This window comes from Mustela nivalis, assembly GCF_964662115.1.
Source record: "Mustela nivalis genome assembly, chromosome: 16".
NCBI lineage: Eukaryota > Metazoa > Chordata > Mammalia > Carnivora > Mustelidae > Mustela > Mustela nivalis.
The window spans coordinates 10,207,537-10,235,347 of record NC_139035.1 but is presented as its reverse complement, the minus strand read 5'-3'; the positions used below and the strand labels follow the sequence as shown (position 1 = coordinate 10,235,347).

General features: G+C 43.6%; 1 protein-coding gene across 5 annotated transcripts in view; it reads left to right on the top strand.

Moving 5' to 3' along the window:
* SMYD3 (SET and MYND domain containing 3) overlaps positions 1 to 27,811 on the top strand; it is a 781,274-nt gene that overhangs the window by 533,989 nt on the left and 219,474 nt on the right. For all 5 annotated transcript variants that reach the window (XM_082702359.1, XM_082702357.1, XM_082702360.1 and 2 more), the window contains one exon: positions 27,182 to 27,249. In XM_082702359.1, coding sequence (XP_082558485.1) covers positions 27,182 to 27,249 — 68 coding nt within the window. The remainder of the gene's footprint in view (positions 1 to 27,181; positions 27,250 to 27,811) is intronic.

Here is a 27,811-nt window from a genome sequence, read left to right as displayed (position 1 = left end):
AGGTTGCTCACACAGGCCAGTCTTAAATCCATCAACACCGTCTGTCGTACCTGCGGCTGGTGAAACTTTCCGGCAGTGCTGATTTCCCTTTGGATCCTGATTTTACCTACATTCGTTTGTCCTGGTAATTTGTTTCCCCAAAAGTGTCCTGTCCAGTGCACTCGAGTAAAATGCGTAGATTTCACTCATTTTCTCTGTGTGTGGTACATCTTACCGCTTAGAAGAGGAGCCAGGCGACTGAAGAGAGTGTTGGTGCAGGATGGGCAGGCGAGGCCGCTAGGCCTCCGGGTGTCCTAGGAGAGCGAAGTAGAAGGTGGGAGAACAGGGAACTGTTCTCAGATGCAGAGGAAGAGGCCATCTGTTTGGTCATGTCCACCCGCCTCTCTTTGCTCCTTTCCTTTTATAAATGGGGAAGCTCTTCTCCCTTAAAGTCCTAGCCGGCAGAGTCGGGACTGGATCCCGGGTCTCCTGACTCCCGTCCCTGGGCCTTCACGGTCAGGCCCCGCTGGCTGCTGAGCTGGTGGCTCGTCCTCGTGAGAAGACCCCGATCAGGAGCATCTGCGGCCCTGGGGCGTCGGAGCTGGGCTGGGCGTTGGGGCCGGCCGTGCCCCTGCCTCACTTACAGGTGGCTACAGCCGCTCTCCGGGGCACTACTGTCTCGCTTCTGCTTAATCACTGGCACGAGCTCGACCCCTCCCGTCCTGAAACACTCTCTCTAGGGGGATCCCAGGATCCGGTGGTTTCGGGTCATTTGTCCTCATTGTCTTTCTTGATGGACCTGTCGCCGTCCTATATGCTAGAAATACAAAGGGAAATAAAATGTGGCTTCTCCTCTCCAGGGTAAGTTTGTAGCTTTTAGGAGAAACAGACAGACAGGTGAGCAGTCATGGTCCTGCAGGAGGAGAGCTGCGGATGGCGGGGAGGGTCTGAAGCAGACTGGAGGGTGAGGGAAGCGTCCCGAAGGGGGGGACCGTGGCGCTGAACTTCGGAGTAGGAGACAGTGATGAGGCAAGGGAGAAGAGCACCTCCGAGGAAGGGAAGGGCACGGTGGTCTGTGCGGCGAGAGGAAGGGAGATTTATGGCAAAGGATGGGCAGAAGGTGAGGAAAAAAGCAAGGGCCAGAGCGTGAAGGACCTTCCTGGACAAGCAGTCTGCACCATGCGGTTCGTACTGTCAGAAGTGTATTTTGTGGCCTTTGCGCCCCCTAAGATGCCTTCAGGTTTCACTTTTCCTGCTTCGGAACGTGAGGACCGTGCTGACCCCAATTCTGCCACCATCGTGCAAATTCTGACACCACCGTGCGGCCCTTGGGGCCTTTGTCTCCTCATCTGTAAAATTAAGGGGATAGGAACTCCCAACTTCGGTAGAGATAAGGAATGTGGGAGAACACCTCCTACAGCACCCAGCTCCCTGTAGCTATTAAAACACATTGGTTTCCCTTCTTTTCCTAAAGTCTGCGATGATTGCACGCAGAGCCCCTGGTGGTTGGTACAGACCCTGACATCAGACTGGCATTTTCTTGCCAAGGAGCCTTTCCTTTATACCTGAGCACACAATTTGAGATTTGGAATGAAATTAAGTCTGAAGATTTGCCTCATGACTTCCTAAGTCTTGTGAGAAAATATAATCAGTAGGGTAAGTTACAGCTTTTCCAGATCTCCTGCTTTTGAGCAGGGCCGACTACAGGGGTAGACCATGAGGAGTTTTGGAGGACAGAGACAAAAGGCCGGGGAAGCTACTGGATGTGACTGAGGCATGTGGAGGAGACTATACTGATTTGACAGATGTTTGGCTTGAGAAGGATTCTGAGCCTACCAAATCTAATAGTAGTATTTCTGGAGCAGAAGGTATGCATGAGCCAAAGCACATAGAAGAAGTGTAGCAACCCCGGGAAGGATCCAGAATGTAAAAGAAAGAGTTTCATTATTTGCAGTGACATGGTAGTTCAGATTTGAGAGGAAAAGGTGTGCCCGTGGACAAGTTGGAGCTAAGGCGTGAGGGCGAATCCCTTCGCAGGGTCTTTGCCAAGCAAGAGAAGCAAGAGAAACACCGAAGAGAAGGGAGGGGGACACGGGGGTGATGGGACAGGGGGAAAAGGAAAGTTACGGAAACAGAAATGAAGGAAAGAGCGATGCGTCGGCGTGGTTTGTATTTCTGTTACGTCTGCTGGGTCAGAATCATGGGTCTTCTCCTGCCTGTCTTCTTTCCTCTCATCCTTCTTTTGGGGGAACTACACATTCAGGTCTAAATTATGACCATGGTAAAACGATGCAGTCAAGTCAAAGTGAGATGAGCTTGCGTGAATAATCTTCAATTTCATGGAAAAACTTGTCTGTAGCTGGCGGTCTCTTCTTTACCTTTAGATTTAGTTCCTTTTCTATGCCAGTTCTTTTGCAAGTAACTGACTAACGCTGCAGATAAATACATGCTCACTTGGTTTGCCATAATTTGTCTCCCTCCCACATCTTCACTGACAGTGTCATCCTGAGCATTAGTTTCTGTTTCAGTAAATTGGGAGACAGACTAATAGCATGCTGGGATGGTGATCATTTTTCTAGGGGCTTGCTTCCGCTGAAGACCTGACATCAAATATGTTAAAAAAGCACCAGGAAGGGCGGCTTGACTGCCTTAAAATGCGTATGGAATGTTCAAGTGGTGACACGGTGAGGGACAAATCCGTGTCCAGCAAAATGTAATTATCAAGGGGCTAAGTCAGAGCTCGAGAGAGCTAGGCAGAGAAGGGAAATCAAAAAGTCACCTCTTGCCCCCATCCCTGAATCCTTCCCAAGTGTACCAGAGCAGGCTCATCTGAAGAGGGGGGTAGCAAAGAAGACCGAGGAGAGCAAGGTGAGGGGAGGGTGGTGGGAGAAGGAGGGATCCTGGGGATCCGTGGTCTGTACGGACCCAGAAGAAAGCAGGTGGAGTTAACACCATCAGAAATTACACCTGTCCGCCTAGCTTGCTGCGGGCAGACGTATCATAGTTGCCATTTTGTCCCTTGACTTGGCTCGACTCAGATGATCTGAGCTGTCAGTTTATCTGACCATCTGTCCACGGCTCGTCTTACGGGCTCACATGGTTTTGTGGATAATGTCTCAGATGTTTCCTGAGCATCTGAGCATGTCCTGGACTTGGGGGAGAAGGCCATGATGAGTCAGGTATATATTTTCCTTAAGTCTATTTATCTGTTCACAAAAATATTTATAGAGGGCCTACTACAGGCCAGACACATGAGCAGGTGCAAGTGTAGAAAATACCATGATTTATCTACGTGGCTTCCTGATAATGAACATTTGGGTCATTTGCAGTGTTTTGCATTAACAAGCATTATTACTATGAACGTTCTTCTCCGATGTGCCTCCCGGAGCTCATTTGCAAGAGGTTCTCTTAGGTAGTGAAAATGAATGCACTTTAGCTACATGCATCAACATATGTGAATCTTATGAACATAATGTTGAGCCAAAAACCAAAAACAAACACAAAAAATTTGCAAAATAATAAATGCAGTATGATTCCGTTTATAAGCAACCAAAAGCATGCAAAACTAAACAATATGTTGTTTAGGGATACATGCATATGGGATCAGACTATTATAAAAACAAGGGAATAAGACACACAAAATTAAGATAGTGTTACCTCTGGAAGATGGAGAAGGAGTGAGTGGGTGGGAGCACGAAGGGTAGTGTCCTTGTTCTAGCAGTAATGGAAGATGTGGGTGATTTCTATTTGTGCAGTGGGCAGGAGGTAAATGGAACCTAGACGTGCATCATAAATACCAAATGTATGATATGCAGCTTTCCCCCACTCTCTGAAAGTAGAGAGTTCCTTATGAAATCTTCACTAATCAGAAATGGTGTGACACAAAGATGCAATTACCATTAATTTATAGGGAAATTTTTTTGAGTGTTCTCAGAGCCCCAAAACAACCTATCGGGCTTTTCTGATACCTTAAGACACATCTTGTTAATGGATGCACAAAGTAAATGTTTTAAAAAGGCACACACAGAGAGATGCTGACAGGCACAGGCCTCGGGTGTGGTGGCTGGATGCTGAGATGCTGAGTGTAGGTCTTGGGGAAGGAGCTGGGGGGGCGCTCTCGCGGCTCGGGGAGGGGTGTGGAGGGGAGCCTTCACAGAACAGTTAATGCTGAATGCTATTTTTGCTTTTTGCCTTTTCCAGTGAAAGTGGAAATCCTCTTCAGATTTCCTCTGGTTAGTGAAAACCGGTACTAATTTTAATGTAGGTCTTTTGGAAAAATGAAGTGGAGTAGCGTGAGATTCTGAAAAGCAGAGGACACCTGTATTCATACACTTATGTATAATGTACATTATTATATTTACATTGAAAATACATATTTAATTTTTTATTTAAATTATTTTTAAAAGGGAGGTGTGGATCATGACCCCAGGGGACTTACGGTTTATTGAAAAAGAAAAGACCTATGAGCGCATAAATGCTATCAAGGGCCTAAGAGCTGTGACTTGTGGTGTTCAGCGGCTTACAGTCCCCGGTAGAGATTGATTTTACATCATTAGCTTCAGTTCAGAGTAGAATGTGGTAAGTGCTGTAGTTTGTATGTGAATAAAGTGCTATGAGAGCATAGAAAGTGATATTAGTAGGAGGTAGGAAACCTTCCCAAAGGGGGTGTCATTTAAGTTGTAGCTTGAAGGAGGAATAAAATTATGAGCAACAAAGACAGTGACCAAAGTATTTTTTAAATAGGAAGCATAGGGACAGAGATCGAGACCTGAGCGAGTACAGGGCCGGACCAGGGACGGCAAAGAAGCCAGTGTTACGGAAACGTGCAAACGTGGGGTGTGGTGGGAAGGGTGGGGGAGGGCTGGCTGTGGAGGGCCTTCAGGGTCGTGTTGGAGAATTTTGTCTTTTTGCTGCAACCATGGGGTAGATCTCACATTTCTCTTTTCTGGTGGCAGTTTGAAGGGTGGATGGACTAAAGATGGTGGGGAGGGCAGGCAGAGTGCCTACCTTGGAAAGTTGGACGCAAGAGATCTTGAAGGTCCAAGACAGGGGACAGCACTGGGAAGGACTAAGCAGGGGTGATGTGTGCGAGTGACTCAGAGGTATGACCTCATGGGCAGTTGAATGTGGAATGATTTACCACTTTTTTATCTATCTGCCTACCATGTCTATCACTTCAGGAGGTAGGGGGAGAGGGAGAGGGAGAGAATCTCAAGCAGACTTCCCAAAGCAAACCCCGATGCAGGGTTCGACACAGGGTTCCATCCCAGGACCCTGAGATCCTGACCTCAACCAAAATGAAGAGGTGGATGCTTAACCGACTGAGCCATCCAGGCACCCCTAACACTTTCTTCATCTTGCCCTGTGGCCTTGGTTCTGCACTGACTCCCGTGTCTGTCTCGTGTTCTTCTGCAGCCTTAACTTATACAATTGTGCTGTAGCGCACAACTTGGGAATGGAGTTTCCAACTGCACTATAGCCGCCATCTTGAAAACCCTTGTCTGGGAAAGATTAGCAGGGTGTGACTAATGCCAGTATTCGTACCGGGCAAGTGATGTAACGATTAAGGAGAAATATGTTTTCCCTAATTACACCCTCGATCCCTCAGGACATTGATTTAATCATATCAGTGAGTTAACATTTAAAGGTGCCCGTTATACTACGTTAGTTTCTTTTCACTTTAAGGTATTATATCCATTAGCCTTTTTTTCTAGTTATTTTAAGATAAAAAGGATTATTGTGCTCAAAGTTAAACAGAAAATGCTTTTTTATTTCAACAAAAATCATTATTGAAAATCTAAAGTTGTGTTCTGCCATAGTGGGTATAATAAACTAAACACATTTTTAAAAAATATTTTATTTATTTGAGAGAGAGAGAGAGAGAGCAGGGGTGGGAGCAGAGGGAGAAGGATAAGTAGACTCCCCACAGAGCACAGAGCCCAAGGACACAAGGCTTGAGGACCCTGAGATCTTGACCTGAGTTGAAATCAAGAATCAGGTGCTTAACTGACTGAACTATCCAGGTGCCCCCTAAACACATTTCATTTCATTTTTAAATATTTTATTTATTTGGCAGAGAGAGAGAGAGAGAGAGAGACATCACAAGTAGGCAGGCAGAGGTGGGGGGGAAGCAGGCTCCCCATTGAGCAGAGAGCCCGATGCGGGGCTTGATCCCAGGACCCTGAGATCATGACCTGAGCCGAAGGCAGAGGCTTAACCCACTGAGCCATCTAGGCGCCCCCTAAACACATTCTAATCTCACTTGGTGTTGAACTTCTGGGCTTCATTCGTGATATGTAATACTGTGGTTGAAGGACAGGCAGCAGACTTAACCACAGGATGCACTTTGGAAAGCGTAAGCAATTTTTCTTTTTGTCGTTGTTCGTTAACTTTGAACTCTACACATAAGCAATTACCTGAGATGTGCTTTCCCTACCTCCTCTCTTCGGAGTAACAGCCTGAAAAGTATTTTTAACTAATTTAAAGATTTTATATAGTTGGAGTTCAGTAGATCAACATGCAGACATGTTTCCCAAGGTAAATACGGAAGGAAAAAAAAGAGTATCATCTTGCCTTATTTCTTTCTCCTGAATATACCGATAGTAGTTTATATTATGGCCAAAGAGGTCTGACTGTCTTACTCCTCTTTAGGGACATAACCAACACTTTACCCAAAGGTATTTATTTTTATCACTCTCTGGGTTGTTTGGGGGATTTCGTGATTACATGCCTGTAAAGTTCCTGTGTTTTAGATTCTTAGAGCCTCCCGCTCAGCCTCTAATTGCTACCTGCTCTGTCTGATGACTGCCTTTCTGTTTGGAATCTAATGCCTTCCTAAAACTAAAAATGCTTAACCTTTACCTCGAATAGGTTTGCACTAACCCCCGAATAAGGAAGGGTGACCAGCTTCTCTTGGGACAGGACACTGTGTATGCCCTCGAGGACATTTGGGGAATTGAGGCTCGTCGTTTTGGGAAGTGTTTTTACCACTCTCTGCTGCGTGTATATCCAGGGCAATATCTCCTTTAGCTTAGCAAGAACCTGGAGCATCTACACTAGCCTACAAAACATGTCATTGGCATATGTTGACTTTCAGTGTTTTTTTGCATAGAATGCCAGGCATTCTGGCGGCCGGGCTTCCTTTCCTTAGGCTCGGGCAGGAGCCTCTGAGAAGCTAGTATCACAGTCTTCTCTAATTAGTTTGCTTAGAGCAGTGGTAACAATGATGCCTGTCACCCAGGACTTTCCTCTTCACCAGTAAGCTTCTGCTGCTTTCATTTTGCTTTGGAAAATCAGAAAGTTTTCTGATTTATCGGGCTGAATTAGGGCAGGAGAAATCATATGAAATCATTAGTTTACCCTCCCCCCCATTCTTCTTTTTTTTTAATTTACATTTTTAAAAAATTTATTTTCAGCATAACAGTATTCATTGTTTTTGCACCACACCCAGTGCTCCATGCACGGAGAGGGCTCCGTGCCCTCTCCAATACCCATCACCTGGTTCCCCCAACCTCCTACCCCCCGCCCTTTAAAACCCTCAGATTGTTTTTCAGAGTCCATAGTCTCTCATGGTTCACCTCCCCTTCCAATTTCCCCCAACTCCCTTCTCCTCTCTAACTCCCCATGTCCTCCATGCTATTTGTTATGCTCCACAAATAAGCGAAACCATATGATAATTGACTCTCTCTGCTTGACTTATTTCACTCAGCAAAATCTCTTCCAGTCCCGTCCATGTTGCTACAAAAGTTGGGTATTCATCCTTTCTGATGGAGGCATAATACTCCATAGTGTATATGGACCACATCTTCCTTATCCATTCGTCCGTTGAAGGGCATCTTGGTTCTTTCCACAGTTTGGCGACAGTGGCCATTGCTGCTATAAACATTGTCTCCCGACCCAAATCTTGTCAGTCTTCTCTTGTTCATCATGACAATCCATGATTGTTACTGACCGTCAGTAATTCTCTTTCCTGGGAGTCTTTGTAACTTTTTTGTTGTCAACTCATTCATTGTTCTCTTAATCCTCCTTTCTTTTCATGCCTTGTTTTCCTTCAGTTTCATTTTTTTTCTCCATTTCCCGAAGCAACCCTTGCATTTCAGCTCGTTGGGGTTAGCTTTTACAGATAATGCTATGGTTTATTTTTTCTCCTCCAAATAAGCTTTACCATAATCATCTTTACTTAGGAGCATTTGTGCTATTTTCTTTGAAACCAGCATTTCTTTAACCACCGTTGATAATTCACTAAATCTCTTTTAGAAACAGCAGATTAATTCTTGTTTGGGCTCTTACACCATTCGTTGTCTCTGAATTCAAAGTTGGAAACCTCACATATGCAAATTAAGTTATGCCTGCTGTAATTATCAAACCCTAATTCCTTCAGCGAATATGTTCTATTTTGCATTTAGATGTTGGGGGAAAATGAGGAGCCAATGTGCAAAATAAGGCTGGAGGGAAAGAAAGAATCATTTGGAATTTTATTTTTTTTTATTTAAAGGAACTAATTAAATCTGTGTATAACCTAGGAAAAAGAAAACCCACCTTTTTTATTTGTGGTGGGGAGTGGTAGGAACACTGTTGAACCCCACAAATCAGGAAGTTTGGGTGTCTTTTCTTCAGGGGGTAATACTGAGAGTAATCATTATAAAAGACAGTGTAAAGAAGTGAGGGGTTTTAATGGTTAGACCACAGGCATAATGTGACTTTTATTTATCTATTTAAAGATTTCTTTATGATATTTTAGAGAGCACTAGCAGAGGTAGGGGCTGAAGCAGAGGGAGAAGGGGCAAAGCAGACTCCCCACCTAGTGGGGAGCCCTATGTGGGGCTCGATCTCACGACCCTGGGATCATGACTTGAGCCAAAACCAAGAGTCAGATGCTTAACTGACTGAGCCACCTAGGTGCTCCCTTCTGACTTTTAGTAGTTAGGATTTATCTGTCATCATGAAAAAATATTTTACAAAGCACCTGAAGAGTATTTTTTGCATCATGGACATTTGGGGCGAACAGTTCACGGTCATATTTTTGTATACTCAAGGAATACAGCAGGCCCCTGGCCACCACGGACCCTGGCTGGTGTTTTGGGGAGCACCCACCTGCTCCTTGGCATTGCGGGTGATACATGGAGTACAGAAACCCTGTGCCCCATTTGGGCTTAGTTCCTGTGTGGTTTCTGTATATGTCTTTATAGATCTTTCTTGAGTTTCCGTATATGTTAACGGTCTTCAAGTGCTGTCAGTGAAAAATAACCAGTTCAAATTCCGGAACATTCAGGACCTGTCTGCAGTGTCGGGATGGCTTTGAAACCCATCTTCTCTACCCAAACCATCCTCCCAAGTGCTTTCCCGTGGTTATTTAGAGAGAGCTGTGTGGTAGGCAGGAAAAGAAATGTGAACTTGGGTTTTAAAGCAACTGATTAAAACTCTATTCCAAAGGAAACTGCCCTGCTTAACTTAGTATTGAAAGAAGATGCTGGGAACCACATGCATTGAGTCACCTCCAGAGTCTGGGCAAATTTGGCCAGACTGTGAACATGGCACAAGCCATGAAAACTTAGATCAAGGTTGTATTTTGGGTTTTGAGTGACTCGCGATAATCCATTTTATGACAACTGGCTCAGAGGCTGGAGAAAGCAAAGAACCGGGAGCGGTGATGGATGAGTTTGGGTGATGCTAAGAGTGGGGGAGGGCAGCCCAGTCTGTGTTGGTGGAGGAGCTCTGGGCAGTGGCCGGAGCCTCGGGGCCTGGTGCGGCTGAGTCGATGCCGATGTCGGGTCCCCCATCTCAGTTACGCAGAGCATGGCTTCTGTTCTGCCACAACCTGGAGATACACTCAGTGATGCGCTATTTCGTGAAATCCACACTATGTATTTTTTTCACAGTTTTATATTCCTGGAAGTGAAGTCCACTTCATATCAGCTAGCCTGACATAGTTTGCTCATGCTTTTTCTTAGTAGATCGCAACAATGCAGTGCAACTTACTCTTCATCGAGTGTGTCTTACGGTTGATGAACTTTGGTGATAATGATCTTGTTATTATTCACTAAGCTGTCTGTGTGCCAGGAGCCCTTCCCAGGCCTGTGTGCAATAGTAGCTCATTTAATTCTCATAGCTTTTCTGCTTTACAGCTTTCTAGTAAATTCTGGTTGTTTGCTTCTGGGTTCTTCCTAATCAAAATTAATTGGCCAATAATACAGAAATGCAGACATGTCATATAGCACATGGCACCCCACATAAAAAATACTAATTCCCTGATGTTCTTAAATTTGATCAGGTGGGGCCGTCTGGGTAGTTCAGTTGGTTAAGCGTCTACCTTCAGCTCAGGTCATGATCTCAGGGTCCTGGGATCGAGCCCCTTGTGGGGCTCCCTGCTCATCAGAGAGCCTGCTTCTCTCTCCTGTCCCTCCCCCAACTCGTGCTTTCTCTCGCTCTCTCTCTCTCTCTCTCTCTCTCTGTGTCAAATAATTAAGTAAAATCTTTTACAAAAATGTGATCAGCTGGGAAGGCAAAAGGTGCCCATGAAAGCGAAAACCACCACGTTTACTTTGAGGGGAGACGGGAGAATGGCCAGAGTGGGTGGGGAGGCGTCCCTGCAGTTCTGTCTCTCATGGCCCCGTGTGTGACTTCCTGCAAATACGGGGACATTCGCAGGACAGAGTGTCAGGGCTTCATTTGCTCTTTCTTCCTGGAGCCATTTGCTCTTCTATAGCTGATTTATCTTTCCAGCCTGCCCCAGGGAGGGAATATCCCTCTCTTTGTGGCACTAATTTGGTAATGGTGGCGGGCTGCAGTCAGACAGCGGGAGAGTGGAAAATTCAAAGGCCATCCATTTTCCTTCCCATCTCCCAGCTGGTCTTCGGTCATCCCCAGCAATTCTTCCTGCAGACGATCAGACTGTGGGGAGGCCAGCGTGCCGCCCAGGGCCATGCACGAGCCACAGACTCATGTGTTCCCGAATTGGCCCGACAGATTCGAGCGCTGCCCTGCGTTACTGCAGCTAGGTTCCTGATGGAGCGACCTACAAAGAAATAACGGCCAATAGCCAGGAAAATTATCTTGGCTGAGAAAGGCTAAAATTTGTCAGAATTAGAGAAGAAAGTGACATGTTTTTACTTTCTTATTTCACTAGGCAAACGGGTGAAAGGGCTAGATTTTTCTCCCTCCGTCCCAGTGCAGAGCCTGGGCCTGTTGTATAAAATAGGCCGTTAATGAATGGGTGAATAAAGGCATGGTTCAGCACAGCACCATTCCAGACCTTTCCTGGCGCTTGACCCCTTCCTTCCCCAGCCTGCCTTGTGTATAATTCCTTCAAGGGCTGAGTTTTCTGCTGGGAAGGTTACTTTGACAAACTGAGTCTTGCTGTTGTGTGAAGGCAGGTGACTATCGAGCCTTAGAATGGTGTGTTGATTTCCCTTACCCTTCCTCTCCTCATCCTTAAAAATGAAGACACCATTCTTTTATTTATTTATTTGAGAGAGAGAAAGAGCGAACACAAGGGGGGGAGGGCAGAGGGAGCAGCAGACTCCCCGCTGAGCAGGGAGCCTGATGCGGGGCTCCATCCCAAGACCCCGAGATCATGACCTGAGCCGAAGGCAGGCGCCTAACTGACGGAGCCACCCAGGCGCCCCAGGAAAGACACTGTTCTAAGAGCTCCCTTGCGAGGGCGCTAGAGCCCCGAGGAGACGGCCAAGCAGCGGGGCTTCCATATGGGGCACCGCGGGCGCGCCCGTGCTCTTCCCTCGGGCAGGACAGGTGCGCCTGGGAGGCTTTGCCTGCTTGGAAACAGCGGGTGCGGTGGTGTGATGTTCAGGTGGCCTCAGCATGCGGTAACAGAGAAGTCTGAGGGGCCACTGGGTCCCAACACCCCTGCCACCCTCCCCCACTTCCTGATGGCGCCCCTCACTGGGTGCCCCCGCCCCTGCGTTCAGTCCACCCTATGTATCCTTTCTGGCTCTTCGGGGTGAGAATTACATCATGGCATTTCAGGCATGACTATCTTTGATATCATTCTGCTTTTTCCTTCCTTTCCACTCGCAGTGAGGTGAACTAGGAACAGGACATATTTTAGAGGCTTATAAGGTTTTTTAAAAAAAAACAAAAAACAGGGAATGCCACGGGCATGTATTTCTTTCCACATGCTATGGCAAAACCTCATGTCTCGCTTCTTTTTACTTCTCGGGGTTGACTTTTGTAACGTCTGCTGTTATCAGATGTCACCACCTTCCACTTTTGGAAGTCACAGTAGTCTGTGTGGGTATGAAGCTGATGCCAACTTTCTTCAATCTCAGGAAAACATTTTCCAGAATTCATAATTCAGTTGACGCTTTCCCACCGGGTCACGGAAGGCATAAGAAGCGGGTGATTCTTGCGAGTCCAGGTTGAAGGGCCTCCTTTCCCTGACCTGTCCCTGCTGGGCTGCGGCGTGGCGTGTGTGTGATTCATTGCCTAGTGCTGCCGTGTCCCCGGCTGGTCTCAACGTCTCAGCGTCTCAGAGCGCGGGCTCAGTGCTGACACCTTCCTATAGCTCTAGAACCTGGTCTGTGCAGGTCCCTGAGTGAGTGCTTGTAGGAAGGAGTGCAGAGGGGGAGACAAAGGAAGGAGGGAAAGAGAGAAGGACAAGAGGAGATTTTTGTCATTGTCGCGTAATGACAGTTGCCTTGGTTTATTAGCAGTGCTTTGTAGAAGTCACAAAGGCTAACATCAGAAAGTCACTCGTACCAAATGTACTCTGTCCATCGACATTCACTCAACAAACATTTTCTGAGTGCGCTCAGTGCGTCAGACCAGTCTGAGCTGGAGTGCATAGGGGGGAGTCATAAAATAGAATTTCAACCCTCTTTGGAACTCAAATATAAAAAAATTGTTACCTACAGGGTAACATGTGGGAGTAGATTCGTGGGCAATTAGGGAGCATGAGCCAGAGAGCCTCCCTCCCCCAGCAAGGCAGTCGGGTGGCTCCTGCAGGACACAAGTGTTGAGTTGGGCCCTAGAGGATCATGGGAGTTGAGGAGATGAAGGGAGGGGACACTCTAGGTGGAGGGACTGGCCGCCCCTGACACAGGTGTCAAGAGTGGAAAGTGTGGAAAATAGTGCAGGTGGGCAAGAGAAGAGATGAAATGAGAAAATTAGGTCAGGAGCAGATCCAGATGCAGGGACGGCCTCCCCCACCTAGGCAGGACTCATCTGTATTAACCCCCTGCTTTTGTTTTGCTCTCTTACTTAGGAGCCCCAGGAACTAGTTAAGAAGAGTTTTTTGGTGGCGTGTTTTTATTTGAGAGTGGAACATGAGCAAGAGAGCACAAGCAGGGGGAGTAGCAGAGGGAGAGGGAGAAGCAGGCTTCCCACTGAGCTGGGAGCCCAATGTGGGGCTTGATCCCAGGATCCCGAGATCATGACCTGAGCCAAAGGCAGATGCTTTACTGACTGAGTCACCCAGGCGCCCCTGAGAAGAGTTTGTTAAACTTAACAATGTATCTCAAAAGATATATTTAATCTGCTTTTCCAAATTCCTTCCTTTCCAAATTCCTTCCTGTCTTCACATCTGATGAACACTGACCCAGGGAGGCGACCTCCCGTGGGACACTCTGGAGGTCACCACTAAAGGGGTGCAGGGGCGGCATGCTGCTGCTTCATCGAGGGGCCGGCTCAGGAATCCGGCCAGCAGAGAGGCTAGGAAGAGTACCATGGATGTGTTCACGGTGCTGTCAGCAGAGACAAATGATCAAGTAGAAATCCCACCGGTGTGTTTTGTGTCCCTGGCTGTCTGCAGGAGTGGCTGGAAGGAAGCAGGAAAGGGACACTTATGAACTACGTCAGGAGAAACTCGGGGTGGTGGGGAATGAAGCCATGATTTTTTTCTTCTCTTTTCCTTTGCAGTCTCAGGGACTGGGTGTGCACGGGCCTTCCCAGAAGGATTGACCCATTGAGGTGCCCCCTTATCTCCTGCCACTGTCTGCCAGAAATTGCCCCAGCTGCTAGTTCCCAGAACAAACCCCCCCACACCGCCACCCACACCCATGCAGCTTGCAGATGCGCCATGTGCTCTCCTTATGCTCTAACGTGCGACAGTCACTCCCTGAGGTGTCAGTGGCAAGTAGGTTCAGCATGACAGCCTCTTGCCTGACAGAATTTCTCCTGGAAAGAATATTCACCTCAGTTTCTACAGAGAGTGATCCGGGCTCACCTTGGAATCTTTCACTGAGGATTGTGCGAAGCAGTTGGTTCATGTTTGGTTTTATCTTCCACATGGAACATTTTTTCCTGTAGTTTGCTTTTCTCCATTACCGTGATGGAAAAACATGACGGATCTGGTGCCACGCCCAGTGCAGTCTCTGTCAGGGGCTGCCCAGCATTTTGGATTTTAGTGCTCCCATGGGGAAACATTACAGAGCAGAGCACCTTACTGCCTCGGGGTAGAGTTTTGCTCCACTTACCTGGAAAGAGAATCACAAAACTAGATTACACGTAAGAGAACATTTGTAGAGACTCGAGCTGAACAGAAGAATCCTTAAGTGTTCTCTGTGAAGGGAAAGTTGAGCTGGTTGTGATAATACACTTTCTGGCCAGGAGCGTGACTGTGGGAAGCATTTTGCAGAAAGGATGCTTATGGCAAAGCTATGGAAATTATAACAGTATCCTGTAATAAATTATTTAAGAATATCATTGTGTTTCTGAGCCTCGGGATGTGGGAGCAAAATGGCACGATGGAAACCCTGTTAAGAGCTTTTATACTTTTATACACACTTGACAGACGTCTGTTGCAAATGCTTTTCTCATCAGCTGAGTGATATAAGGAGGTGGAATGCCAGGAAGTACCCGGAGGGGAAGAACAAAGAACAATGGACAAATTTATGACTATCGTTCCTGTTTTGCTTTCTCTTATCAGGGACAGTTGTTGAAGATATCATGGGCTCCGCCGTGAGGAAAGCCCATAGGAAAATGAAAATGTGGGTGGGTTTCTGAAGACAGACCTGTTATCTGAAAGGCCTTCATTTTGGGAACCTGCTAACATTTGGCAGCTCCAACTTGGGAACACTCTAGAACAGGAAGCACGATTTTAGGACTAGTATCCCTTCTCTTACGACACTGGCCTTGATATTGATTTTTGCAAGTCGTGGTTGAGTATTTGGTGTGTCTAGTGTGCACTCTTTGTGACCGTAGCTGGAAACGTGACCAACACCATTACCGTTGTGGAAACAGATCGTATTTAAACATGCAGGGCCTAGAACACATGTCCAAGTGTGTTGTGATATGGGATGTAGTAAAGACGTGGTTCATAAATTAGATTGTTTATTTTTTTTTACTTGGTTTGTATCATAAAGTACATTTGCAAAATCTTTAATAATATTCGTATAACGTAAAGACAGATGTTTAGCTTTCCCATTTAACAAGTGGTACCCATGGTTTAACTTGCTTTAAGTTAGATTATTTATAAACATTTAAATGAATATTTTTTATCAATATTTAATCAGCAATTTTTAAATCTATCAGCATACATCCAATTATTTTTGGTTTGGGCCTTAGCATCATGCTTTTAAAACTTGATGCTTACCATTCTTATAATCTACTCTTTAGAAAACCAGCTAAATTAAATTTTATGATTTTCATGTTATTTCTAAGTGATGAAGTAAGAGAAGGTTTTAGAGGGCAAGGTGCAAGCTCATTTCAAATAACACACTGGAGACTTTAATAGTTTTCATGCCAGCTGCCCAAAGTAAGATTACATACTCATTATATGTTCTCCTTCTAGCATTTTTCTAAATACTACAGACATTTTGAGGTGGTATGGAAGAATTTCTTCCAGATAAAAGTCATTATAATGGAGCATCTTGAGTCACATTTATAGAATTACCATTTTTATGTTGTTCTATGTTTTCCAGCATCCTTGCTTGCTGTCTTCAGTCAGGGGCCCCTTAGGTTTACAAACAGAAGAGCCTGTGACAGAAACATTAGAAAACTTCCGAAGATCTGACTCCACAAGGCTGTCTGTTGGGGGAGCACGGTGATGGGGCTGGGCACCCCAGTTCACAGCCGGCTCGCCGATGAGATGGGGAGCCTCTCCAGCTATTTCCCAGGGAAGGGGAAATATATTGCACTACCTGTTTTATCCATCAATTTTTAAAGACTGAAATGCAAAAGATGCGTAAACACCCTTCCTGTTGTAAACCTTCTGGAATTCTGAGATTTGTGATTTTGTCATTATTGCTGCCTCTTCGTGCCCGAGCTCACCTCCTTCCCCAGCCTGGTTCCCTCCCGTTCTTCTTCTGGGTGGTGGATTGTACACCTTTCATTCTCACGGCTAGCGAAAGGTTATAAAGGAGTGACCAAAGGAGGGAGTAGGGTATCGGGAAAGGCCAGGGTTGAATCACGAGAGATGGCTCCATACTCGACATGCAGATAGAATCAATCAGGAGTAAAATTTTAAATCTCTTGAGGTTTAAGGGTGTCTAGGTGGCACAGTCAATTAAGCCACTGACTCTTGGTTTCTACTCAGGTCATGATCTCAAGGTCCTGAGATCGAGCCCCAAGTTGGGTTCTGTCCTCAGCGAGGAGTCCGTTTGGGATTCTCTCTCTTTCTCCCTCTGCTCCTCCCTTCTCTTGACTAAATAAATCCTTAAAAAATAAATAAATATTTTGAGGTTTATGAGAAGATTCTAAAAAAAATAGTTGTCTTTAATAAAATGTCATATGGCACAGATATATGTACCCAGACTGAAATCTTATCGTGCTTCTTAAGTTGGAGAATTAATGGTGCTGCGGTAGTGGGGGAGGGGAAATAGTTACTTTATACAAAAACCATTGCTTTGGATTTTCATATGTGCCAACTCTCCCTATTTTTATTTCCTTCTATGAAACGATATGCAGTAAGCTCTCTGTTGAAAATTTACCTTTAGCCTCTCTAATTAATAAATTCTGTAGTGTCACATTTCTGTGCCCTAACATTCTCCTTATGCCTTAAATAGAGAAATAAAGGAGATGGAGATGGCCTTTGAGAAAATTGCCTGCTGGTTGTGTTTAGAAACTAAGCTTCCTTTTGTTTAAATGTTTTAAAGTTTGTACCTTTGGAAATTGGAAGCATTCATTAAGGGAGGCTCGAAGCCAGCTGTGGTGGCTACCCACACACGGACCAAGTTCTTTGTCGAAGTGAGTAGTGAGGGCGAGCGGGTGCAGGGGAGTGGATGGCTTCTTCTGTTAACAGCGTTCTAGAAGGACTCTGTTCCGAACTGGTGGTATGTTTTCTTAGGGCTCTTTAGCTTTGCTCTTAAAAAGTGGTTTTCCCTTGTGTCTCAAATACCTTAATTTAGCTGCTGCTACAATAAAGTGCTTCCAGTTCAGAAAATTTGAGAGAAAAACGTGAAGTTCAACCATGTATAAAATAACTCTCCGAAGTCTTCACTTTGTGTTTCGGTATGATTGCTACAGGGGAACTTTTAATCGCAGAACAAAAATGTTAGCTTCTGGACCTAGAACCTGAACCAAATGATGTAAAAATTTGGTTCTAGAATATTTATATGTGATGCCTGTATTTTCTATATGTAGATATTCTAGTATAGTTAGTATGCAGTGTTACATTAGCTACAGGGGTACAATATAGTGATTCAACAACTCCATGCACCACTCAGTGCTCATCGGGACAAGCGCACTCCTTAATCCCCATCGCCTGTGCCCCCCCCCCACCTCCCCTCTGGTGACCATCAGGTGCGTTCTCTGTAGTTAAGAGTTTGGTTTTTGACTTGTCTCTTTTTTCTGTTCCCTTGTTTTGTTGCTTAAATTCTACATATAAGTGAAATCGCATGATTTCTCTCTTTCTCTGACTGACTTGTTTCACCTAGCATTATTTCTCTAGGTCCATTCAGGTTGTTGCAAACAGACAGATTTCATTCTTTTTCTTTTTCTTTTTTTTGGGGGGGTGTTATAATTATAGTGCATTGTTTTCTCAGTATATTTATTTTTTTTTAATTTTATTTATTTTTTCAGTGTTCCAAAATTCATTGTTTATGCACCACACCCAGTGCTCCATGCAGTCCGTGCCTTCCTCAATACCCACCACCAGGCTCACCTACCCCCCACCCCTCTCCCCTCCAAAACCCTCAGTTTGTTTCTCAAAGTCCACAGTCTCTCATGGTTTGTCTCCCCGTCCGTTTTCCCCCAACTCTAGTCCATTGTAGAAACCTGCCAAAGCTGCTTTCTCCATTCATCAACCGATGAATACTTGGGTTGCTTTCATAACTTGGTTATTATAAATAATGCTGCAGTACACATAGGAGTACATGTATGTTTTTGAACTAGTGTTTTCATATTCTATGGGTAAATTCCTAGCCGAAGAATTACTAGATCATGCAGTAATTGTAGTTTTAATTTTTTTTTTTTTTTTCGGAAACTCTGTATTTTTTTGAGCAAACTTTTCCACAGTGGCTACACCAGTTTGCATTCCCACAAACAGTGCACAAGGGTCCCTTTTTCTCTATATCCTCACCAACACCTGTTTGTTTCTTGTGTTTTTGATTTTAGCCCTTCTGACCGGTGTGACATGGTTGCTCATTCGCATTTCCCTGATGTTGAGCTAATGTTGAGCATCTTTTCATGGGTCTGTTGGACATCTGCATGTTTTCTTTGGAGAAATGTCTATTTGTGTTTTCTGCCCATTTTTAAATTAGAATATTTGGTTTTGGGGTTATTGAGTTGTATCAGTTCTTTGTGTATTTTGGACACACTCTTTATCTGATATGTCATTTGCAAATATCTTCTCCCATTCTGTAGACTGCCTTTTTGTTTTGCTGATTGTTTCCTTTATTGTGCAGAAGCTTTTTAATTTTGATGTAGTCCCCATGTTTATTTTTGCTTTTATTTCTCATGCCCAAGAAGACATATGTAGAAAAATCTTGCTATAGGCAATGTCAAAAATTACTGCCTATGCTCTCTTCTAGGATTTTTATGGCTTTTCCATAAAAAATCCATTTTTATGGATTTTTATGGCTTTTTTTCAGGTCTCACCTTAGGTCTGTAATCCATTTTGAATTTATATTTTTGTATGGTATAAGAAAGTGATCCAGTTTCATTCTTTTGCATGTAGCTGTTCAGTTTTCCTAGCACCATATTCTTGCCTTCTTTGATAAAGATTAATTGACCATAGAATTGTGGGTTTCTTTCTGGGCTCTCTATTTTGTTCTGTTGATCTGTGTGTCTGTCTGTGCACCAGTGCCATGCTGTTTTGATTACTACAGCTTTGTAGAATATCATGAAATCCGGGATTGTGGATTGAAATGGCCACAGTTTTATTCCTTTTTCACGATTACGTTGGTTATTTGGGTTTTTTTGTGGCTCCATATAAATTGTAGGATTACTTGTTCTAGTTCTCTGAAAAATGCTGTTGGTATTTTGATACAGATTGCATTAAATCTGTAGATCCCTTTGGGTAATATGGACATTTTAACAATATTTATTCTTCTAATCGACAAGCATGAAATTGCTTTCTTTTTGTGTGGTCTTCAATTTTCATCATTAGTGTTGTATAGTTTTTAGAGTGCAGGTCTTTTCACCTTTTTGGTTAAGTTTATTCTTAGGCATTTTATTCTTTTTTTGGTGCAGTTATAAATATGATTGTTTTTCCACATTTCTCTTTCTCCTCCTTCATTATTAATGTATAGAAACTTAATGGATTTCTGTATATTGATTTTGTATCTTGCAACCTTTCTGAATTCATTTATCAGTTCTGGTATTTTTTTGGTGAAATTTATAGGGTTTCTATAAATAGTATTATGTCATCTGTAACTAGTGAAAATTCTATTTCCTGTTTACCAATTTTGATGCCTTTTCTTTTTTTTTTTTTTTTTTTAAAGATTTTATTTATTTATTTGACAGAGAGAGATCACAAGCAGGCAGAGAGAGAGGTTGATGCCTTTTCATTCTTTTTTTTGTCTTATTGCTATGGCTAGGACTTCCAGTACTATGTCAAATAAAAATGGTGAGAGTAGATATCCTTGTCTTATTCCTGATCTTATGGGAAAAGCTCTCAGTTTTTACCATTGAGTATGATGTTAGCTGTGTGTTTTTCATACATGTCTTTTATTATGTTGAGGTATGTTCCCTCTAAACATACTATGTTAAGGGTTTTTATCGTGTTTCATAGAATACTTGAGATTTTACTTTAGTAGTTTTTTTTTTTTACAAAATACAGAGGCTCAGCAATCACTTGTACCAACTCACTAGAGCTTTACTATCTTGAAAAGCTACGGTGTTATATTATAAAGGATTTGATGATTTCAACAGCAATATTGTAAAGAATACACATAACTATATTTGTTAATTATAAAATAATTTAAATGTATGTTTTAATTTTATGTCACGATAAATATATTTTTTTTTAATTTATAATTTTTTATTTTTTATAAACATATATTTTTATCCCCAGGGGTACAGGTCTGTGAATCACCAGGTTTACACACTTCACAGCACTCACCAAAGCACATACCCTCCCCAATGTCCATAATCCCACCCCCCTCTCCCAAACCCCCTCCCCCCAGCAACCCTCAGTTTGTTTTGTGAGATTAAGAGTCACTTATGGTTTGTCTCCCTCCCAATCCCAGATTCTTTCATTTATTCTTCTCGTATCCACTTAAGCCCCCATGTTGTATCACCACTTCCTCATATCAGGGAGATCATATGATAGTTGTCTTTCTCTGCTTGACTTATTTCGCTAAGCATGATACGCTCTAGTTCCATCCATGTTGTCGCAAATGGCAAGATTTCATTTCTTTTGATGGCTGCATAGTATTCCATTGTGTATATATACCACATCTTCTTGATCCATTCATCTGTTGATGGACATCTAGGTTCTTTCCATAGTTTGGCTATTGTGGACATTGCTGCTATAAACATTCGGGTACACGTGCCCCTTTGGATCACTATGTTTGTATCTTTAGGGTAAATACCCAATAGTGCAATTGCTGGGTCATAGGGCAGTTCTATTTTCAAGATTTTGAGAAACCTCCATGCTGTTTTCCAGAGAGGTTGCACCAGCTTGCATTCCCACCAACAGTGTAGGAGGGTTCCCCTTTTTCCGCATCCTCGCCAGCATCTGTCATTTCCTGACTTGTTGATTTTAGCCATTCTGACTGGTGTGAGGTGATATCGCATTGTGGTTTTGATTTGTATTTCCCTGATGCCGAGTGATATGGAGCACTTTTTCATGTGTCTGTTGGCCATCTGGATGTCTTCTTTGCAGAAATGTCTGTTCATGTCCTCTGCCCATTTCTTGATTGGATTATTTGTTCTTTGGGTGTTGAGTTTGCTAAGTTCTTTATAGATTCTGGACACTAGTCCTTTATCTGATATGTCGTTTGCAAATATCTTCTCCCATTCTGTCAGTTGTCTTTTGATTTTGTTAACTGTTTCCTTTGCTGTGCAAAAGCTTTTGATCTTGATGAAATCCAAGAGTTCATTTTTGCCCTTGCTTTCCTTGCCTTTGGCGTTGTTCCTAGGAAGATGTTGCTGCGGCTAAGGTCGAAGAGGTTGCTGCCTGTGTTCTCCTCAAGGATTTTGATGGATTCCTTTCGCACATTGAGGTCCTTCATCCATTTTGAGTCTATTTTTGTGTGTGGTGTAAGGAAATGGTCCAATTTCATTTTTCTGCATGTGGCTGTCCAATTTTCCCAGCACCATTTATTGAAGAGGCTGTCTTTTTTCCATTGGACATTCTTTCCTGCTTTGTCAAAGATTAGTTGACCATAGAGTTGAGGGTCTATTTCTGGGCTCTCTATTCTGTTCCATTGATCTATGGGTCTGTTTTTGTGCCAATACCATGCTGTCTTGATGATGACAGCTTTGTAATAGAGCTTGAAGTCCGGAATTGTGATGCCACCAACGTTGGCTTTCATTTTCAATATCCCTTTGGCTATTCGAGGTCTTTTCTGGTTCCATATAAATTTTAGAATTATTTGTTCCAAAATCTGTGGGACACAACAAAGGCAGTCCTGTGAGGAAAATATATAGCGGTACAAGCCTTTCTCAAGAAACAAGAAAGGTCTCAGGTACACAACCTAACCCTACACCTAAAGGAGCTGGAGAAAGAACAAGAAAGAAACCCTAAGCCCAGCAGGAGAAGAGAAATCATAAAGATCAGAGCAGAAATCAATGAAATAGAAACCAAAAAAACAATAGAGCAAATCAACGAAAGTAGGAGCTGGTTCTTTGAAAGAATTAATAAAATTGATAAACCCCTGGCCCGACTTATCAAAAAGAAAAGAGAAAGGACCCAAATAAATAAAATCATGAATGAAAGAGGAGAGATCACAACTAACACCAAAGAAATACAAACTATTATAAGAACATACTATGAGCAACTCTACGGCAATAAATTTGACAATCTGGAAGAAATGGATGCATTCCTAGAAACATATAAACTGCCACAACTGAACCAGGAAGAAATAGAAAGCCTGAACAGACCCATAACCAGTAAGGAGATTGAAACAGTCATTAAAAATCTCCAAACAAACAAAAGCCCAGGGCCAGACGGCTTCCCGGGGGAATTCTACCAAACATTTAAAGAAGAACTAATTCCTATTCTCCTAAAACTGTTCCAAAAAATAGAAATGGAAGGAAAACTTCCAAACTCATTTTATGAGGCCAGCATCACCTTGATCCCAAAACCAGACAAGGATCCCACCAAAAAGGAGAGCTATAGACCAATATCCTTGATGAACACAGATGCGAAAATACTCAACAAAATACTAGCCAATAGGATTCAACAGTACATTAAAAAGATTATTCACCACGACCAAGTGGGATTTATTCCAGGGCTGCAAGGTTGGTTCAACATCCGCAAATCAGTCAACACATCAATAAAAGAAAGAACAAGAACCATATGATACTCTCAATAGATGCTGAAAAAGCATTTGACAAAGTACAGCATCCCTTCCTGATCAAAACTCTTCAAAGTGTAGGGATAGAGGGCACATACCTCAATATCATCAAAGCCATCTATGAAAAACCCACCGCAAATATCATTCTCAATGGAGAAAAACTGAAAGCTTTTCCGCTAAGGTCAGGAACACGGCAGGGATGTCCCTTATCACCACTGCTATTCAACATAGTACTAGAGGTCCTAGCCTCAGCAATCAGACAACAAAAGGAAATTAAAGGCATCCAAATCGGCAAAGAAGAAGTCAAACTATCACTCTTCGCAGATAATATGATACTATATGTGGAAAACCCAAAAGACTCCACTCCAAAACTGCTAGAACTTATACAGGAATTCAGTAAAGTGTCAGGATATAAAATCAATGCACAGAAATCAGTTGCATTTCTCTACACCAACAGCAAGACAGAAGAAACGGAAATTAAGGAGTCAATCCCATTTACAATTGCACCCAAAACCATAAGATACCTAGGAATAAACCTAACCAAAGAGACACAGAATCTATACTCAGAAAACTATAAAGTACTCATGAAAGAAATTGAGGAAGACACAAAGAAATGGAAAAATGTTCCATGCTCCTGGATTGGAAGAATAAATATTGTGAAAATGTCTATGCTACCTAAAGCAATTTACACATTTAATGCAATTCCTATCAAAGTACCATCCATCTTTGTCACGATAAATATTTTAAGGTAATACTCCATAATACTTTAATTTTTAGAAAGAATTTCTAAGTTGTTTTTTTAATTGAAATAATCCTATTAATATGCTTTTCTAAAAGCATCTGTGTGAAGTCCTCATTCATTAATTGTTTAACCTGTGCACATTCCTAAGAAAACTGTTTATACAAAAAAAAAAAAACAAAAACCCAACTTTGAAAAGTGTTTAAACTTTTATTTCTGGGCTTTATTTCCATTCTTTTACTCCTTGGTATAAAGAGAAATTCCTTGCATATTTTCACTTGAGCACATACAGATATACTAGGGAGTAAAACTAGTATTTTTAATAAAAGTGGGAGTAGGTTAAAAAAAAAAAGTAACTGTTTTAGCTCAGGAACACCGGCACACAATGCCTCTCAGAATAATATGAAGGAGGAAACTTGTCTGGAATTGGCTCAGTAGGACTTTAAAGCATCCTACTTATATTGTGGATTGGGGAAGAATGAGAGAGGGTAGCCTGCAGGTACCAGTGAAAACAGGAAAAGGGGAAAAGAAGGGAGGAAAGTTAAAGGAAAAGATGCCAGAGAGTAGGAGGGAAGGCAAGGGATATGGGAATGATCACCCCTTCATTCATTTTGCACACATTTATTTCCATGTCTGGACCCTGGCTTTTTTTTTTTTGTTTTTTTTTGTTTTTGGTGGGAGTGGGGGGTATGAGGGAGGGGCAGAGAGAGAGGGAAAGAGAGAATCCCAAGCAGACTCCCCACCCAGCATGGACCCTTTCATGGGGCTCAGTCTCATGACCCTGAGATCACGACCTGAACTGAAATTGTGAGTCAGATCCTTCACCCACTGAGCCACCCAAGGGTGGGGGGGGGGCGTGCCAGACCCCAGGCATTTTAAGCAGAGGATCAGACAAGCCCTCAGTCTCTTCAGAGACCTAAGCCTGTCATTCCATCCATTGGACTAATAGAAGCATTTGAAACAAAAGATGAGGCAGCGTGGAGAGCGAGAATGGACCGAGAGATCTGGGCAGGGATATCAACAGACTGGATGCCCAAGGACAGGAGCGCTGGAAGATGAGCTTCTCCTTACTCCTTGGTAGAGTGTGGAACCACATCCCGTCTCTCCTCTTCCACGCTGACTGGGACCTGTGACTGAATTCTGGTGTCTTCTCTGACCCTGTCCTAGATAGTGACCCCCTGGGGACCCTGAGGACCACACCCACACAACCATCCTCTCCCCAAAAATCCTATATTAGTGTCTTTCACGCAAGAAGCCACCATCACTGCCCTCGGAGTATTGTACACAGGAGTTGCGTTCGGTGTCAGATAAATGGGTAAATAACGAATCGGGATGATGAATGCTACTAACAGGCTGAGCACATCACGTAGGTCCGAGGGATCCACAAAGTCTCCTGGAGGAAGCAGACGTTTCCCCATGTTAGCTCTTTCTTCTTTCTTTTAAAAAATTCCGTCAGGATAAACCTATTCTGGGAAGACCTTTTATTTTGCTCCACAGTGGAGAAAAAAATGTTTACATTTTGGTTTGATTCAAAGTTAACAGATTTGATCGGTTTGATCCAGTGTTTCATTGGTGGGTTAACACTGGTAAAGTCGTGATTATGCTTGAAAAGTACATGTTAAAGTTTCTGTTCCCCTCCTGCGATTTCATACCCATTTAAAAATGTGTGAATTTTCTAAAAGAAAACACAGGGTCTCTTGTCCTGCATTTCCACCATCCACTTTGTACATAAATATGTGCAGGCAGTACGCCGTTGCGACTTAATACAAAACACGTGCCCCTAGAGCAATTTAACTCGTGTGTTTAAAATATATTTGTATACACCAACTTATTTCCTGATTTGAAACTGAAGTTTTATCAGACTTTTAGAGGAAATGCCAAATCATGATAGGTTGCACTAGATTTCATAGGAGAGCTCTTTAGAGCAGTGGAGGAGTCTCAAAGGACTGAACACTTTTTCATACTTTACGTTCTTTTCTAGAAACCTGATTTAGAGTCTTTCGTTGTTGCTTGTTTTTTTGTTTTTGGTTTTTTGTTTTCTTTTACGGAAACTGTAACAGTAAATCAGCATCCATTTGTGGTGCCTGGTTCATCTCAAGTCTATGGTGGCCTCTTCTGCTTTCTTCTTGATGGGCTTTGTTCGGTTTTGTCCTAAGTGTCTATCTCCAACCCAGCTGCTGCCGTGCGTTCCAGGCGCTCATACTTGGTCTTGGCTGGGATATGCCGTTTCAGATATAACATGGTTGAAATAAAGCATCTGGACTTGCCCCCAGCTCCCTGCAACCAAACCTTTACCAGTCTTGCTCCTGTTAATGAATAGCAACTTCATGGAGCCCACAATCAGGCCCACGCTCAAACCTGATCCTTGACTCTCTCCACTCCCCTCGATAGTCCATTGTAAATCCTACTGCAGCACGACTCACTTCTCCCCACTTTTGCCACCAACATCCAGACCTCCAAGCTAATCTAGGCTTCTCATTTCCTCTCCTTCTGCCCTTGCCTTCCTATAGCCCATTCTCTATGCGACAGCCAGATTGATCCTTTCCAAAGGGAAATCCTATCATTCGCACCTTGGCTCAGAAGTAACCCATTGCCTTTTGTCTCATTTAGAATACAATGTAGACATAAACACCTATACAGTCTAACTACTGCTCTGATCTCTCATTTCACTCTTCTTCTTCCTTGCCCTGCTTTGCCCACACCAGCTTTCTTGCTCTTACTCTGTACCTAAAAAGATTTTCACCTCAGGGCCTTTGCACTTGCTTTTCTCCTGACATGAACATGCATCACCGCTACCACCCCCACTAGAATTTAAGCTTCATGTAGGCAGAAACTTTGTTTATTCCTTCACTGCTCATCCCAGCACGTGCCTGAGGCAGCGATGTGTGGCCAGGACCTCGATTTTCTGATTCTAAGTCCAGTGCTCTTTCTGTGATTCTGGGTGGCCTTCCTTAGGTTTTGAGGTCCCTTGAGCACAATGATTGCATCTTCTGTTCCTTTTGGTCCACACCCCGTAGGCTACAGGACTGTGCTGTTTAGCTGGTGAGGCCCTTCCATGTCCCCAGTAACTGCCATGGCTGGACTGAACGACTTTCTGTGCTCCTTGTCGTCCATCAGCTCAGATCACAGACTCTCTCGGGGTGTCCTTCCCTCTTTGTAGGAATAAAAGACAGGCTGCTGTTCCTCATCCATAGTGGCATTTGGAAACTGCAGGCAGGGTGAGGGGGAAAAAAACCCAAGCTGATAGGAGTCTAGTTCTCAATAAATAGATTATTTGTATTCTGAAACTTGAATCTGTCACGGGACTGGGTGACTTGGGAGAAAAGGGTTCGATTGAAATTAACAGGCCCTGTTAATTTAAGCCTGAGGTTTGTGCGGAATGTTGCTACTCCTGCACCTAACCCGACCTTCTTAAGGAAAAGTGTGTCCCAGACAGCTTCTTTTGCAAGTGAAAGAGCCTCCCTGTTTGGCTTGGATCTTTGCAAAGCAACCACTAAAAGTATTCAAACTCTGACTTTTGCTTTTGAACATTTCTGTTCTTTCACCTGCCTGCGAAGTTTCTTAGGCGACTCTGGTAATCCTGATTGTCTTCCCCTTGTTTTCACAGGTGATCTGCAATGCGTTCACCATCTGCAATGCAGAGATGCAGGAAGTTGGTGTTGGCCTCTATCCGAGGTATGGCGAACGGTATTTCATTTACTGGAAGAAACAACTGTAATTCACCCCAGCTCCCCGACCTTGTGGAAGGTGTCAGGACGGCCATTGCCGCAGCTGGTTCAAGAGCGATGCTTGAAACCCAATGATAAATTATAAGAAAATGGAAAGTGTTAAGTTTAAAGGAAAGAATTTTATAACCCCGTAATATATGCTGTGATATGAGCAAGGAGGCAGACCTCAGACCTAAATTCTTGATCTCGGGAGCCTTGGGGTAAGAAGTTAGGGATCGTGGGTGCTAGCGAAAGTTGGTTATGACCTTGGGGCATCTGGGTGGCTCAGTTGGTCCGTCATCTGCCTTCAGCTCAGGTCATGATCTCAGGGTCTGGGATGGAGCCCCGCGGCGGGCTCCCCACTCAGTGGGGAGCCTGCTTCTCCCTCTGCCTGCTGCTCTCCCAGCTCATGCTGTCTCTCTCTCAAATAAATAAACAAATAAATAATCTGAAAATAATTGGTTATCCCCCACCCCACCCTGATCTTGGGCGGAAGCACAGGGGTGTTTCACCAGACTCAGGGGGTTGCA